Source organism: Sarcophilus harrisii, chromosome 1 (assembly GCF_902635505.1).
Source record: "Sarcophilus harrisii chromosome 1, mSarHar1.11, whole genome shotgun sequence".
Lineage (NCBI taxonomy): Eukaryota > Metazoa > Chordata > Mammalia > Dasyuromorphia > Dasyuridae > Sarcophilus > Sarcophilus harrisii.
The window spans coordinates 452,462,747-452,477,891 of NC_045426.1; the positions used below are offsets into that span (position 1 = coordinate 452,462,747).

At 32.5% G+C, this 15,145-nt stretch overlaps 1 protein-coding gene across 1 annotated transcript in view; it reads right to left on the reverse strand.

Moving 5' to 3' along the window:
• The window catches only part of PREX2 (phosphatidylinositol-3,4,5-trisphosphate dependent Rac exchange factor 2), a 411,213-nt gene that overhangs the window by 169,919 nt on the left and 226,149 nt on the right, over positions 1–15,145 (reverse strand). The window contains 3 exon segments of the mRNA XM_031946290.1: positions 1,118–1,340; positions 8,496–8,657; positions 11,902–12,086. Of these exon segments, the coding sequence (XP_031802150.1) occupies positions 1,118–1,340; positions 8,496–8,657; positions 11,902–12,086 (570 nt within the window).

Below are 15,145 nucleotides of genomic sequence, written 5' to 3' on the forward strand. Positions count from 1 at the left end.
TGTAAAGCTCAAATTAGATACTATGTCAAAAGTGCTAATGATAAGTATCAACTAATCAACTAGCATTTGTGTCAGGTATAGTAAATGCTAGGGATACAAAGATAAACAAACTAACAAAAATCTCTACTCTCAAGGACCTCACATTGACAGGGAGAAACAAAATGCAATCAGCTATGTACAAAGGGTATTTCAAAAGAAAAACACTATGATTTAGGAGGTCCAGGAAAGATCTCTTGCAGAAAAATTCAGTTATTCTTATAATTATTGTTTTTGTTGCTGTTGTTATTAAATATCAGATTTATTATTATTTAAATGACACAATCTTACCAGATTATGCCTTCCTCCACTATTGTATAAGAAAGTTGACAAACCAAACATCTAGAATGCCTGATAAATACAGTTTCCCCGATCTCTCTCTCCCTCTCAAAAAACCTTTACCAATTCCTGAACTAGTTTACTAACTGGATATATAAATCATGCCAAGAAATTGTTAGGCTATGTGAAGAAAGTTCCATTTGTCTTTTTTTTCTTAACATTAAGCAATTGTCCCCTAACTTTTATTACCACTTGGATATATAATCTGAACTTTTGGAAGAGGCTAAGTTTTTCTATAATGTCCATTTTTGCTGCTTTGCTTCTCCAGAACCAGGGGAGATAGTCAAGAAACAAGGTGCCTGGCAGAATGAATAGTACATGCATCCTTTCATCCTTCTCCTTTCTACCACTAGTGATTTATATATTATTAACAAACTTTTTTAAATTAAAGCTTTTTATTTTCAAAATATATGCATAGATAATTTTCAACATTCACCCTTTCCAAACCTTGTGTTGCACTTTTTTCCCTCCCTCCTATTAACAAACTTTATAAAGATAAGGTTCTTAACCCGTTTTCTAATGAACTGTTTTGCCAGCATGATGAAACTTGCAGATATGCTTTTAAATGCATAAAATAAGTATAATAATTATAACTATAATTCAATTATCAATATATGTTTTTTAATTCATGTGCTCTATATTATGAACACATGAATTAGAGTAAGATAGTCATGAAAACAATGAAAATGATTATAATCATCTATTTTTAAATTTCAAATAAATTTTACAAGAATCACCATACCTTGCTCAGAAACTTTATTTTCTTTATCATGGGAATTATGTTTTCTGTTGTCCAATTGTACTCCAAAGGCACTCCCCAGGGACGTTGAGGTTTTGGGATAAGAGACTTCCATGACATTGATGTGGCAATTAGTGGGACAAAAATCACTGCTGTGCAATGGGGAGATTTTGGACTTGGCCTGTTTAAAGGTAGGCCAGGCTCTATTCTTAAGTACACGTGAAAACTGTGGATTAAATAAATAAATTATATAATGTTATAGAATTTCACATATTACTATGACATTCAACAACACCATGAAGGAATTAATCATATGAATTAAAATCAGCAAACAAGAGTTAAAAAATTATAGATATGAAGTGCCTCTCACCCTTCTAAAATTTAATAAAGAGGCATTTGTACTTCATGACTACAGCCAATTGAAAGCAAAGTACAATAACCCTTTCAGATGCTAAGACAATAAAGGAAAAGATTTGAGAATTGAATTCATTGAGATTTCATTGAGAATGTCTCAATTTGGTAACAGATTTTTGGATACAAGGTGGCAAAGAAGTAAAAATGAGAACCGTTAGGTCAGAGGAGTGGATTCTAAAGTAGATTCTGCTTCCTAAGAATATAGGGAACATTCTATAGAACAGTGGGCACTTCTTTGGTAGTGTGGGAAAGCCTATAGACCACTTCTTAGAATAAAAATAAGATTTAAAAATAAGATTGTAAATAAAGATTTTAAAATAAAATTTAAAATAAACTGCAAATGATTACCATGGAATTCAATTATGTTGCAATATAATTATCAAATTTAAAATTAAATAAAGGACAAATCCTCAGACTCCAGATTAAGAACTCCTGTTCTTAATAAAAGTCTTTTTTAAGACAAACAAAATTCTCTATCAGTAGTTGCTCTGGAAGATAAACAGGGAATCAGATAAACAGAAATGGAGGACATAGCTGGTTAATTGAAATCTTCCCACTTTTTCAGTTCTAGGTACCACATTTTAAGTTCACTGATGCTTTGGAAAGAAACCAAGGAATTGTGATTCTGAGGCAAAACCACCCCAAACAAGGATTTGAAAAAACTATAAATGTTTAGTCTAGAGAAGATAAGGCTAGGAAGGATAAGATGGTACTCTTCAAGCATTTAAAGAACTTCCATCTGGAAAAGAAATTAGATTTTTTCTACTTGATGCCAAGAATCAGGATTAGAACACTAGTTAGAAGTTAGAGAGAAGCTATTTCTATAAAGAACAGTAAGAAACAAGAAGAGTAAGCAACTTCTTAATGATTAGAGTTGCTCCAAACTGGGCAGAAATGGTTGCAAAAATAGGTTCTTTTCAGTCCCTGAAGGTCTCAAATAAATGCTAAATGATACCTTATTAATAGTGCTATAAATAGCACTGAAGTGCTAATGCATTTGATGGCTTCCGAGAACCTTTTTTGACCTGAACAGATCTAAATGTGTTCTATCATATCGTGATTAGATGGCATTAATTTGTTATTAAGTTGTTTCAGTCATGTCTTACTTTTTGTGACACCATTTAGGATTTTCTTGGCAAAAAAGTGGTTTTTAAAGTGGTTTGCTATTTCCGTCATCAGTTCATTTCACAGATGAGGAAGCTGAGACAAATAGGATTAAATAATTTACCCAAGGTCACACAGCTAATAAGTATATGAGGCTGCATTTGAACTCAGGTCTTCTTAACTTCAGGTTCAATGCTCTATATATTATGCTACCTAGCTGTGCCTGGGAAAGGGCTAGTTTAACAGAGAGCCCTTATTTTACACAAGGGAAAATTGAAGAGCAGAATAGTTCAGTCATTTACCTGAATGCCATAAAGAGTTAGAGGTGAAGTAGGTCTAGTTAGTCTTAACATTCTAGCTCTTGACTTCCAAGTAAGTGCATAGATGAACCTGCCTTCTGTAACTATATGTATGTGTTATGCATGTGCACATAGATGAAAATAAGAACTATCAAACAAATCCTCATTAAATAATTCAAAGCAGTCTGCACACATGTGTGTATGCATGCATGTACATTTGCACATGTGCAAGTACACAAATTCACACATGTATGATCACTTAAGGAATTATTCTAAAATTGAAGAATTTATCCCAAATGAAGATGAGCATTAAAGAGAATTCATGGTAAATGTTGTGCTTTAATAGTACATATTTTGTTTCTGAATCATTCACACACTATTCCACAGTGAATAAATCCCTGGTCACAAATTTAGTCAGGTCATGAGTTAAGGTTTAAATCTCTCTAATATATGTGCTGAAAAACATTTAAAGCCTATAGAACTAAGCTAAAAAATCTATAATGAGCTCAATAAGCCTGATAATAGAAACACTAGGAACTTTCTAGTTTCCATTTTTAGAACTTAAACTTTTGCATTCCAACTAAGAGAAAAGCTAAGACATTATAAGACTTTGGTTACTATGGATACATTTTAACTCAGAGAAAAATGGGATGTTTGCAGACTGCTCATCTAGAATAAAACTACATTGCTATTGTTAATATGCTTTAAAACTAAAATATAAAAAATTGTAAATTTAAAATAATAAATGTTAACATGTATAATGCCATGAATTTAGTATATAAATTGTTAAAGTCATACTATATTATACACAGAATAATATCACAGAAATTCTAACTTAATTCAAATGATTATTCCATGCCAAAACCTCTTGAAATTATCTTTCTGATCTTTGGTAATTTTGTTTTCCAAAAGAGGAAGAGATATTCAATTAGCCTAAATTTACCGATAGTCAACAAAGAACAGTTCATAAAGAAATTAAGTCATGGGAACATTGTCTTCATTCTTCAATGAAAAATCAAAATGAATTACAATAAAAATATATGAGATTAAATTTTAGAATTATGTACCACTACCCAAGAGTGGTTTTTATGGCTTAGGACCTATTTACATTAAGAACATCGTCACATATAAACAACCAAATAAATGTTTGTGAACTATTTCCAGCCATGACTATACACTTATATTTCCAATTGCATATAGGACATCTGCATACCAGTATATTTTAATTCTTTGTATTTTAATCTTCATAGTGGTCAAAATCAAATTTAGTAATTTGTTTCCAAAATCTGTTTCTCTTTATGACATGAGGCCATTTTCGACTGACTTATCCCTCAAATTTATTTGCATTAATTTTATATAAATTTACTGATCACATATTTTTCTAAGTGAAAGTTCTTTGAAGAAGGCTTCACATCCCCCATATACAACAGTGCCTAAATATAGTATGAACTTAAAACTGGAGTTTTCATTCTACCACTTAAAACATTTAAATCCCCTTTACTTCCTGTCCCTTCACCTCAGTTATTAAAAAATCAAATTGAAAACTCAAGTCTGCCTTCAAAAGCTTTCACAGTGTCTAGTCAAACTGAATAATTTGCTTTTGTATTTCCTTCCATGACCAATCTTTCTATATTCTTTATTACTCATGCTTTTCCATCTTCCTGAAATATGACTTCTCTTTTTTCCATCTATTGAAATACTACCTACCTAAAATCCTAGATCATTCGCTAAGTATTCCTTTACCTACACAGTCAATAGTTTTTATATGTGTAGTCAATAATAAACATTTTTATTTCATATAATGCACATTAATTGATTTATACCTCTAGCATGAATTTCAGTTACTTTATATTTTATATTATCATTATTCGTCCTTATTGTAAAAGGTGGCATGACAAAAACAGATAGTAGGTTGGATTTCTATTCAGAAAAACTGGGTTCACATCTTCTCTTTGACACATATTAATTGGATAACAAATCAATTCTCTGAGACAGAGATGATTTGCTCTTTCATATCAATGAGAGAATTTTAGCATTGGGAATTTCCTACACTGATGAAACCATAGGAAGATGCCTGTCTATACATACACACATATTATTTTTATATATGTGAGAAGTTCTCAGGTACTGTGGTTCAGTGATAAGAATACTGAATGAACTTGATCTGGGTCAAAATCCTAGCTCTTAGACTTACTATGGGGTGATTTATTATTCTAAGCAACTCTATGGCAAACTGATGAACCACATCCTCAGAATGAGTATAATAAGAATTATATTGTATATCAGAGCTTCTAAATTTTTTTCCACTTGTGACTCTTTTCACTCAAGAAATTTTTATACTTGAATCTAAGTTGAAGTGTTTTTGGCAGTGTCCATATATGCACAGTGCAAAGTGCACACGCTCTATAATAAAGGTTGCAGTGAAATCGTATGATGTAACATGGGCAAGTGCTGCCAGAAACAAGTTGGATTCATTATACATTAGATTTTGATTTTGAATTAATTTTCAGTCTTTGCATTCAAAACCTTTTTACTGTTGTCAAAATTTTTGTGACTCCCACATTGAGTTATATGACCCCATATGGGGTTATAACCCACAAAACTTTTGTCTATTTCACAGGTTTTTTTCAATGAGAATTTTGTATGAATCTTTTGTACTTTCAAATGAGAGACATTATGTCTAAGGAAGAAGTAGAACAAGAGTCTACATCACAATTAAATTCTCCGTGGGTTTTTGCTGAAAATTAGTCTATAAAAGGGCTTCTTTTTTCCCCCTGAGGCAATTGGGGTTAAGTGACTTGCCCAGGGTCATGCAGCTAGGAAGTATTATGTGTCTGAGAACAGATTTGAACTCAGGTCCTCCTGACTTTAGGGCTGCTGCTCTAGCCACTGCACCACCTAGCTGTACCCTATAGAAGAGCTTCTTAAATTTTTTCCACTTATGACCCCTTTTTGCATAAGAAAATTTAAATGCCCCTAGATGAATAGGTATTTAAAAAGATATACAAAAACCAAACATTTGCTGATAATAAGTCATAAGAATATCCAAGTCATGGATAATAAGTTCATCACCCCTACATTCAGTTACACAATACCATGTGAGGTTGAGACCCACAATGTAAGATTTGGTCTATAGAATGTGGAGAGGGATAACATAGGTAAAAAGTGCCAAAAAAGAGAAATAATAGACCAAGAATAGTATTAAGTTAGTTAAGTAGAATCTAAGAATGCAGGAGATTTAATGGGGCTTGTATATCTTCTATGATAGATGATTTATTGAGCTCCTATTTTATTCCAATAAGTATTAATCAATTTGAAATGATACCACAGTAGTAGTTATTGTAAATTCTTGTAGTATTAGAGCTGTGAACTGCAGTTGTAAGTTCACTTGCTTAATTAAAAGAAATCAAGTAGAGGACCTCCACCTTAGATTTTCCTTGTTATGGTGACCAACTAAGTCCCATATGACAGAGGTGACTCAATTACATAGAAAGTCCCCCAGATATTTTTGTTCCCCTTCTGTCCTTTGTTATTTTTCTATTGCCCAAAGTAAAGAGATGACTATGACAATGTAGCCAATAACTGATCCTGATTGTAGTCTGCCCTTCTACTGGTCAGTTGGTGTACATATATGTTTTACATCCTTTTACAACCTCATGAACCTGCTCCTTGATTTAGTAGAACCTCCTGAAAGTTCATAATAGGTCTGTTAAGGTCTGCTGGCTAGACTGTTTGTCAACCATTGGGATGCTGTATTTTGTGTAGATTCTCCAAGGGTAGTTGATTGTCTATCAACTAATGAAATTCTGTATTTTTGGTCTGCTTCCCCTGTATTGTACAAGTATCAAACTCTATAAAACTAAGAGCCCTGAAGGAAGTGGGCATCTCAAATCATGAGGAAGATTTGAGGTTCACTTCATTGGAGAGAGCCATGAGCCCTTTAAAAAAGTGTCATTAGCTCAGAACTCTGCCTCAATAGTTTTTCTTACAGATTAGATAATTTTTAAAATCCCTATACTACAGAGAAGCAGCAAGAGATATGCTTTCTTTGCTCAACAGCTTTTGAGAATTTCAAACATTACATATTTATCTCAGCCATGAAAGACTGGTAAGGACCATCAAGCAACAACAGAACCTTCCCTTCAAAGCGACACTAAGCTCTAATTTCAGGACTAAAAAAAGAGTAGATTGCAATGAATTCTCATCCAACTCAACTACATTTTATTTATCACACAGGTTTATAATGTCTTGTGCTGTTTATAAAGTACTGCATTTGCAAATAGAGTCAGTGTTCTTGGCACTTCTGTAATTGGTTCCCCTTCTAGAGACCCCATGACAGTTTTCTAGTGGTTACTAAATCTATCCAGCAGAAAGATACTCTTCCCTCCCATCCCTAATATCAACAAATTTTTTGAGGGCAGGATTGAAAGGAGTTATTCACAGGTAACTGTCAGTTCACATTAGTGAATCCTACCATTCTAAAACCTATACACAGCATGTACCACACCTAGTAAAAGTTCCAAAAAAAAGCCTAAGACAGATCAAATTCTAAACTATTTCTTTTAATTATCCCAACTGAATTTATTTCCCATTTCTATTCCAAGCAAAAGGTATCAACCAGTGGCCATAGGTAACAAAGGGGAAATAGATGGTTCCAAGGATATAGTTCACACAAAATGCACTCTAGGCATTTTGAGCTTCTACAATATTATCACCTTCTTTGTAATTTTATCTTAACTAACTTTAGAATGATTTGACTTTCTTCTTCTAGCTTTATTCATAGACAGAATATAGTAATTATATTTTGCATTCAGATAAAGTTTTGGTCTTGTCTTCAAAGAAATTTCATGTGCTGGAAGAAAGACTTGGAGAATGTTTTCTATCATTTGTATCCAAGAAGGTATATTGATGGGATACTTCCCAAAAACAAAGAGTTAAATTAAATCCAAAACTTCTTAGAAAATATGTAGCAAGACTTTTGATTTAAGCAATAGTATATAGAATTTTAAGATTGCAATATGGGATATTAATACTAATATGATCACTTTACTTTTTTAACACTAAAATGAGCATTTTCACATATAAAATAGAACAGAAAAAGGGGATCATACATGAAAACTATAGATCTTTTAAGAATACCTCACTTTTCCTTTTTATCATAAGTTCTAATCTTATCATAGATAAATTCTAAATCTAGCCTCCTTGCCTGTTTTACCAAAGGCCTTCAATCTATTTCCTTCTGTAATTTCAAGAATCATCTTTTATTCTTTTATTTTTAGGGTTGAAGGGAGCCTATCTCTAGACTTCTCTCCAACTCCTACTTTTTTACATTTTAGTGAAAGAAAAAGAAAAGCAAAATCCAGATAATGAAAATTCAGTTAAGCAAAATATATTTCCATATTACTCTTGTCCAAAAATGTATGTCTTATCATATATTTTGAATCCTATCAGGGGTAGGTAGCAGGTTTCATTAAAAATTTCTATGAACAGGCAAACATTTGTAAAAGAAAATAGTTCAATGAATTCTGGCTCATTAATTTCTGCATTAAAAATAATATTTTTACCTTTTTGTAACTGGATATTCTTCTACATATGTGCTCAATTTTATCACTGCAAATGGTGCCAAATTTACTCTGAAGATCAGCAGGGATGACTTCATTTAAAGAGTTTAAGCTAGTGCAGTTTTGCACAAAATGTTCATCACTTTTGGCCAGAGCTTCAAGAATCTATAATAGAAAAACAAATTAACATATTAAAAATCAACCTATTCAAAGAGACATTATTTAGTAATACAGTAATACCTCATGGATATTTGTTTAGAAGGAGGAATATATAATTTTATATATATTCTAAAATGTTTAATAAGGATCAGTTCATAAATCTGATTGCTGATTTTAATGCTGATTTTATGAAGACTGCTGATTGACAATCATAAATGTTTTAGAATTATTTTCTTTCAATTATAGAAGGAAAAGAATAGGCAAGTTTTCAGAACTATAGGAAAACAATACTTCTCCCCCTTTAAAATAAATTATCTTAGATTTTTTTTCACATTCCCCACATGGTTTTTCTATTTAATGGATTCTGCTTAATAATCAGACCACTTAAACATCTTGTGTAGATGTTTAAATATTTAGGTTTGAGTGAGTCATAAAACTTTCCAATGTAATGAAACTAATGGTGTTGGATATTTTAATATATTTGAGTTTTAAATGAACTCTTAAAGTTTACTTCATCTTTGAATCTTTATCATCCTTTTATTTAGTTAATAACTGTAAACCTGAACAGAAGACTTAAACTAAGATTCCCTACTGACAAATATAGACTATTCCCTTAAGTGAATTTTGGGATTCACAATAAAATGTTATAAATTAAAGAATAAATTAAGAATTATAAATTAAGAATCTGGTTTTCCTTGGCAAGATATCTTCAAAATTGTTTTATGATGCATGCCAGTTTGGGGGAGGGGATAATAATATTTATTTTATACCTAAATGTTTTTTTAAATCAGATACATATAAATTAAAATTAAAATCTAAACTAAAAATAAAAACCAGACTCTATCTATGGAAGCAGGAAATGCCTCAGCTAAAAGTATTTAAGCATATACACCCAGATCAAACTTGAGGTCTTTTTAATGTCATTCAGTACTTCCTGGTGAACATAAGTGATTAGTTTCTTAACCAGGCAACTAGTGCAATACATAGACATATCTGACAAATAGGGACTTTGCAAAGAGTTACACATTCCTTAGCACTATTATTCCTATGTGTTATTTTGTTCAATGTTATGGACAGAATATATAAGAAATCACAATAAAATATAGAGGGAAATGAAGTAGAAATGAAGATGAGAAAGAGGGCTTGCAGAAATAGCATGGACTGTTGTCACAGGGCTAGCTAAGTCTCAAATTTAATTTTGTCAGTGTGAATACTCACTACATTTACCCAAGAATAGACTACTCTGCAATAAAATAGATGATCTTCAACACTTGCTGTGACCAAAATATGTATCATCCAGTAACCAACCTGGTGATGAGCCTATCCTATATTATCACATAGGATTAAACAGAGCTTGCTTTCCATGGCATTGCCTTTGAGAGCCCAATACTTCTCTGTCACAATAAGCCATCAGAGGAAACTGTGGATAGCTAACATTTATGCAACGTACAATACAACTTGTATTCTTCAAACATACACACACACACACACACGCACACACACACAAAAAGTGAGGCAGAAAGTGAAAGTATCATTCCATTCTACATGTAAAAGTGATTTGCTCATGGTCATCACTAGTGTTAGAATTTGAACTTAATTTTTTTTGGTTTCCAAGACCTTTGCTCTTCCCACTAAATTGTTTCCTCTCCTATAAATTAACATGTAACACTATCAAGAAAGAACATTGAAAATTATTTTGTCTGATTTTTTAAAACCCAATCATTGATACAATATAGATCCTCAGAATTTAAAATGATTTAATGATAAAATGATTAAAAATTTTAAAAATCCCCCAATTAGGAAATTGAAAAATACCATTGTTTTGTTGTTCTAAAACATATATTTTACTTTATTAAGTAATATTTAAATGTCTTTTTAATCACAAAATGTTAATTTTCATAAATTAATTATGCCAATATATAATTAAATGTAAATTTGTAAATGATGGCAAAAGAATTATTGATATATGTAATAGGAAGAAACACATATGGAATGTCTTCTCAGGAATACAAATTTCATTTCCTTACTCTATATAGACTTTCAGCATATAAAACTATAAACATTAGCTAATATCTAATAGTAGCAATGTCCCAGAACTCATAAATGCAGGGTTGAATCAATTAATTGGCCAGAAATGAGTACAGAAAAGGTTATAGTCATTTTTAATTCAAGGCTTTTTCTATAAATACCTTAAAAAAGGTATATTATCTAATTGTGTTTTTTAAAATTTGAAATATCTGAGTATTCTCTATAGAATGTATTAAAATAGGAGTAAAGGGGAATACAATGATTAGGCCTTGGCCTATATTATAAAACAGTAATTCAAAATTACCTTTTACCTAGTGGCTAGAAACTGGAAACTGAATGGATGTCCATCAGTTGGAGAATGGCTGAATAAATTGTGGTATATGAAAATTATGGAATATTACTGTTCTGTAAAATGACCAACAGGATGATTTCAGAAAGGCCTGGAGAGACTTACACGAACTGATGCTGAGTGAAATGAGCAGGACCAGGAGATCATTATATACTTCAACAACAATACTATATGATGACCAGTTCTGATGGATCAGGCCATCCTCAGCAACGAGATCAACCAAATCATTTCCAATGGAGCAGTAATGAACTGAACCAGCTATGCCCCAGAAAAAGAACTCTGGGAGATGACTAAAAACCATTACATTGAATTCCCAGTCCCTATATTTATGCACACCTGCATCTTTGATTTCCTTCACAAGCTAATTGTACAATAATTCAGAGTCTGATTCTTTTTGTACAGCAAAATAATGTTTTGGTCATGTATACTTATTGTGTATCTAAGTTATATTTTAATATATTTAACATCTATTGGTCATCCTGCCATTTAGGGGAGGGGGTGGGGGGGGGTAAGAGGTGAAAAATTGGAACAAGAGGTTTGGCAATTGTTAATGCTGTAAAGTTACCCATGTATATATCCTGTAAATAAAAGGCTATTAAATAAATAAAAAAAAAATTACCTTTTACCAATTGAAAATTGCAAAAAATAGATCAGTAGGCAAGAGAAGGTATATATAGATAAGCGGTAGCATAATAGAATGAAAAATTATAGTTGAACAAAGTAGAAACAATTCAGTAAATGAAATCATTTTTAAAATTTAATCCCTACACTTTTTTACTTTTTTAAAAAATTGGTTTATCTGCTTTCAACTATTAGGAGTTACAAAAATGTTTATTTTCATTACCACCCCATTGGCCCCAAAAGCTCTCATACCTTTGCAGTCAAGCTGAAGAAACCTTTGGGTTCAATCATTTTTTCTACCACATTGCATTTTATGCCTGCAGTGCTATCATATTCATATACAACACCATATTCCAGGTGGACATTGTCTACAGTCAGACTCACATGGTCCTTCTTTCCATCAATGATAGCCATTGTGTTGAACTTGTCAATTACTTCTAGAATAAAAATAATTTTAATCCAGTCAATTCAGAGAAATTAACTTTTTTAGATACAAATAAAATTCAAGAGAGCTTTATTGTATATGCAACTGAAGTTCCCTAACCCAAAGGTAAGGAACTGTCCTTGATAATTCTTTTGCTATAAGTAAATACACATACACACACATAACTTATGTGGGTGTATGTATGTATGTTTGTATCACAAACCCCACAGGATCAGAAAAAAGATGTTTAGTTTTAGAAAGGATCTTGGAGATCCTCATTTGTAAAATGAGGACACAAGCTGAGATATCAAGTCACTTACCCAACAAATTTTGCCTAAGGCCTTTTAAATTATTTCATTACATTGGTAATGTAAGAATAAAAATAACAATGCTCATTTTCCATTTATAAAAGAGGTTCACACTCATAAAACCAATTTATTCAGAAATTGAAAACAGATAATTCAAGTTCAATGATGTCACTCTAAAGATCATAAAATCAGTTCAGAATTATTAAGTACCCAAGATGAAACCATCAATAGGCTAAAAAAATAAGATTCTAATACAACTTTTTCTGATTCCAGTTCCAATACTTTCTACACTAAGTTGTTGCCATATAATGACAATGAAATGTGATCGGAAATAGAGAGTGTATAGTATTACTCTGGTAATTCTTTCAGATGGAATGTCACTGGTAAGGAAAATATGATATGTTAAAAATGAAGTACTGAGAAAATGTCCTCGCTCTTTGGAAAAAAGTGTTAAAAAGGCAGGTCATCACACAGCTTCTTCTCTATCGATTGGAACAAATCAGCTGTTCAAGTCCCTGCCAATAGGTAACATCACATATTATGTGGGAGGAAGGATGAACAATCAACAAATACTTAATTAAAAACTATCAAGGAAAATAACTATGACAACAATAGGATAACTATGTCCTAAGAATATCATGAGTAATTTAAAAGGAATCCTGAAAGTATGAAGCATCAGCAGAAACTAGTCTTACTATGTTTGATTTGCAATGTGTTGCTTGATTGATAATTCTGGTTGAAGTCAAACAGTAAAAGGCTTTAAGTATCATGGAAAGGAGTTTAACATTTCTCTGAAAGGCAATGGAGAGCCACTGAAACTACTTTAGTAGAGAAATGATGTAGTCATAACCATGCATTAGGAATATCAATCAGCAGCAGTGTGGCAAATAAATTAAAGGGATGGAAGAGTAGAGACAAGATCAACAATGTGATAAAAATGAAAAGAATGCTGAATTGTAATCATAGGTCTTGAACTTAAATCCTAGCTTTATCATTTACTACCTATGTGACTTTGAGGAAATTATGTACTCTCTGGGAATCTATTTCCTTAGCTGATTGTTTTGTGGGGAGGGAGAAGGTAAGTGCACCATATGGATTTTAAATGCATCTCTAAATCTGTGACTATTTCGAATAAATTTTTTAGAACAAGGTAGTTCATTTTCCTCTTTATATTCCTAGCACCTAGCTTGAAGCAATGTTCATAAAGACACTATGAAATGATTTTCAGAGGTATCAGAAACTCATTCAACCATATAAAATTTATAGATCAAAAGAAATTCATAAGTACTATTTATTTTTTCACCAGTGCCTGGCATAGTCTCAGGTACTTAATGTAGTTATTGAGTCATTTCAGTTGTATCTGACTCTTTATGATCCCATTTGACATTTTCATGGCAAAGATACTAGAGTGGTTTGTCATTTCCTTTTCCAGCTCATCTTACAGTTGAGCAAACTGAGGTAAACAGGGTTAAGTGAATTGCCTAGGGTTATATGGCTAGTAAGTGTCTGAGGCCAGATCTGAACTCATGAAGATGAGTCTTCTTGACTCCAAGCCCACATCTATCCACTATGTCACCTAGCTGACCTAAATGACTAAGCAAACATAAAAAGATTTATAAATTGTGTTGTTGATGTTCAGTTTTGTCCAACTCTTTGTGACCCCATTTGAGATTTACTTGCCAAAGATGCTAAAGTGATTTGCTATTCTCCAGTGCATTTTAGAGATTAGGAATAGAGCAAACAAGTGACTTCCCCAGGTTCATATAGATAATATACCAGATTTGAACTCATGGAAGTGAGTTTTCCATCTATTGGACTACCTGCCATCTAGGGGAGGGGGTGGAGGGAAGGAGGGAAAAATTTGGAACAGAAGGTTTTGTGATGGTCAAAAAGATATAATTTTCAAAAATTAAAAAAATATAGTTTTCTTGATTTTAAGCCCTTCCAAACAGTGTTATATTTGAAAATTAAGGTAAACTAAGAGACAATGGTTCAAGCAAGATCAATTTATTAGTTAGGCTAGCCGTAACCAACAAATTGGATCAATGGTTACTCCCAATGATCAAAGGCCTAGAGTGAGGGGCAACAGGGTTGTTCAAATGTAGGTGCCTTTCTTCTGATTGACCAGACAATGCATGATTTGAACCATCCCCAGCAAAAGTAAGACAATCTCAATTGGTAAATATTTTCATGAGGAAATGGGCTAGGAGTAATCTCAGCTCTGTTCTATTGCTTCTTCTCTGTCAGATGGCAATAATCCTTTGGTGTTAGAATTAGTTTGTAAGACGTGGATATAGTTTGCAGTGGAGGCTTTGAATAAACTTGAATTTGAGTTAAATAGGTTGTATGTAAGGTTACACAATGGAGTGTACAGAAGGACTTTTGTGTAAGAGTTTGCTCAGCCTTTTTCAGGGCTTCCCATCCACCTTCAGTGTCCACCTGATCCACACAACCCTTACCTGTAGCTCCAAGAACTAGTATATGTATCAGCCTCATCCTGATAAATTGTCTCAGCAGATTAGTTAAACCAGGTTAAGAGTAATCAAGAGGCCTTAAACCTATTGGCAAGCTGAGGGGATGTCTGTCCTAAGAATACACTTTCCCTGATGGGATGAGAGAACAAGAACAATTTATTTCAAAGGCCCCAAAAATAGTTGATGCAAGTGCCATGGAGTGTTGAGACTCTGATAGATATGAAAGTGTCAAGATCATTCACTACATTGGAACCATCATCAGTCATCCTGACTTTTGTCTTACCACTAGA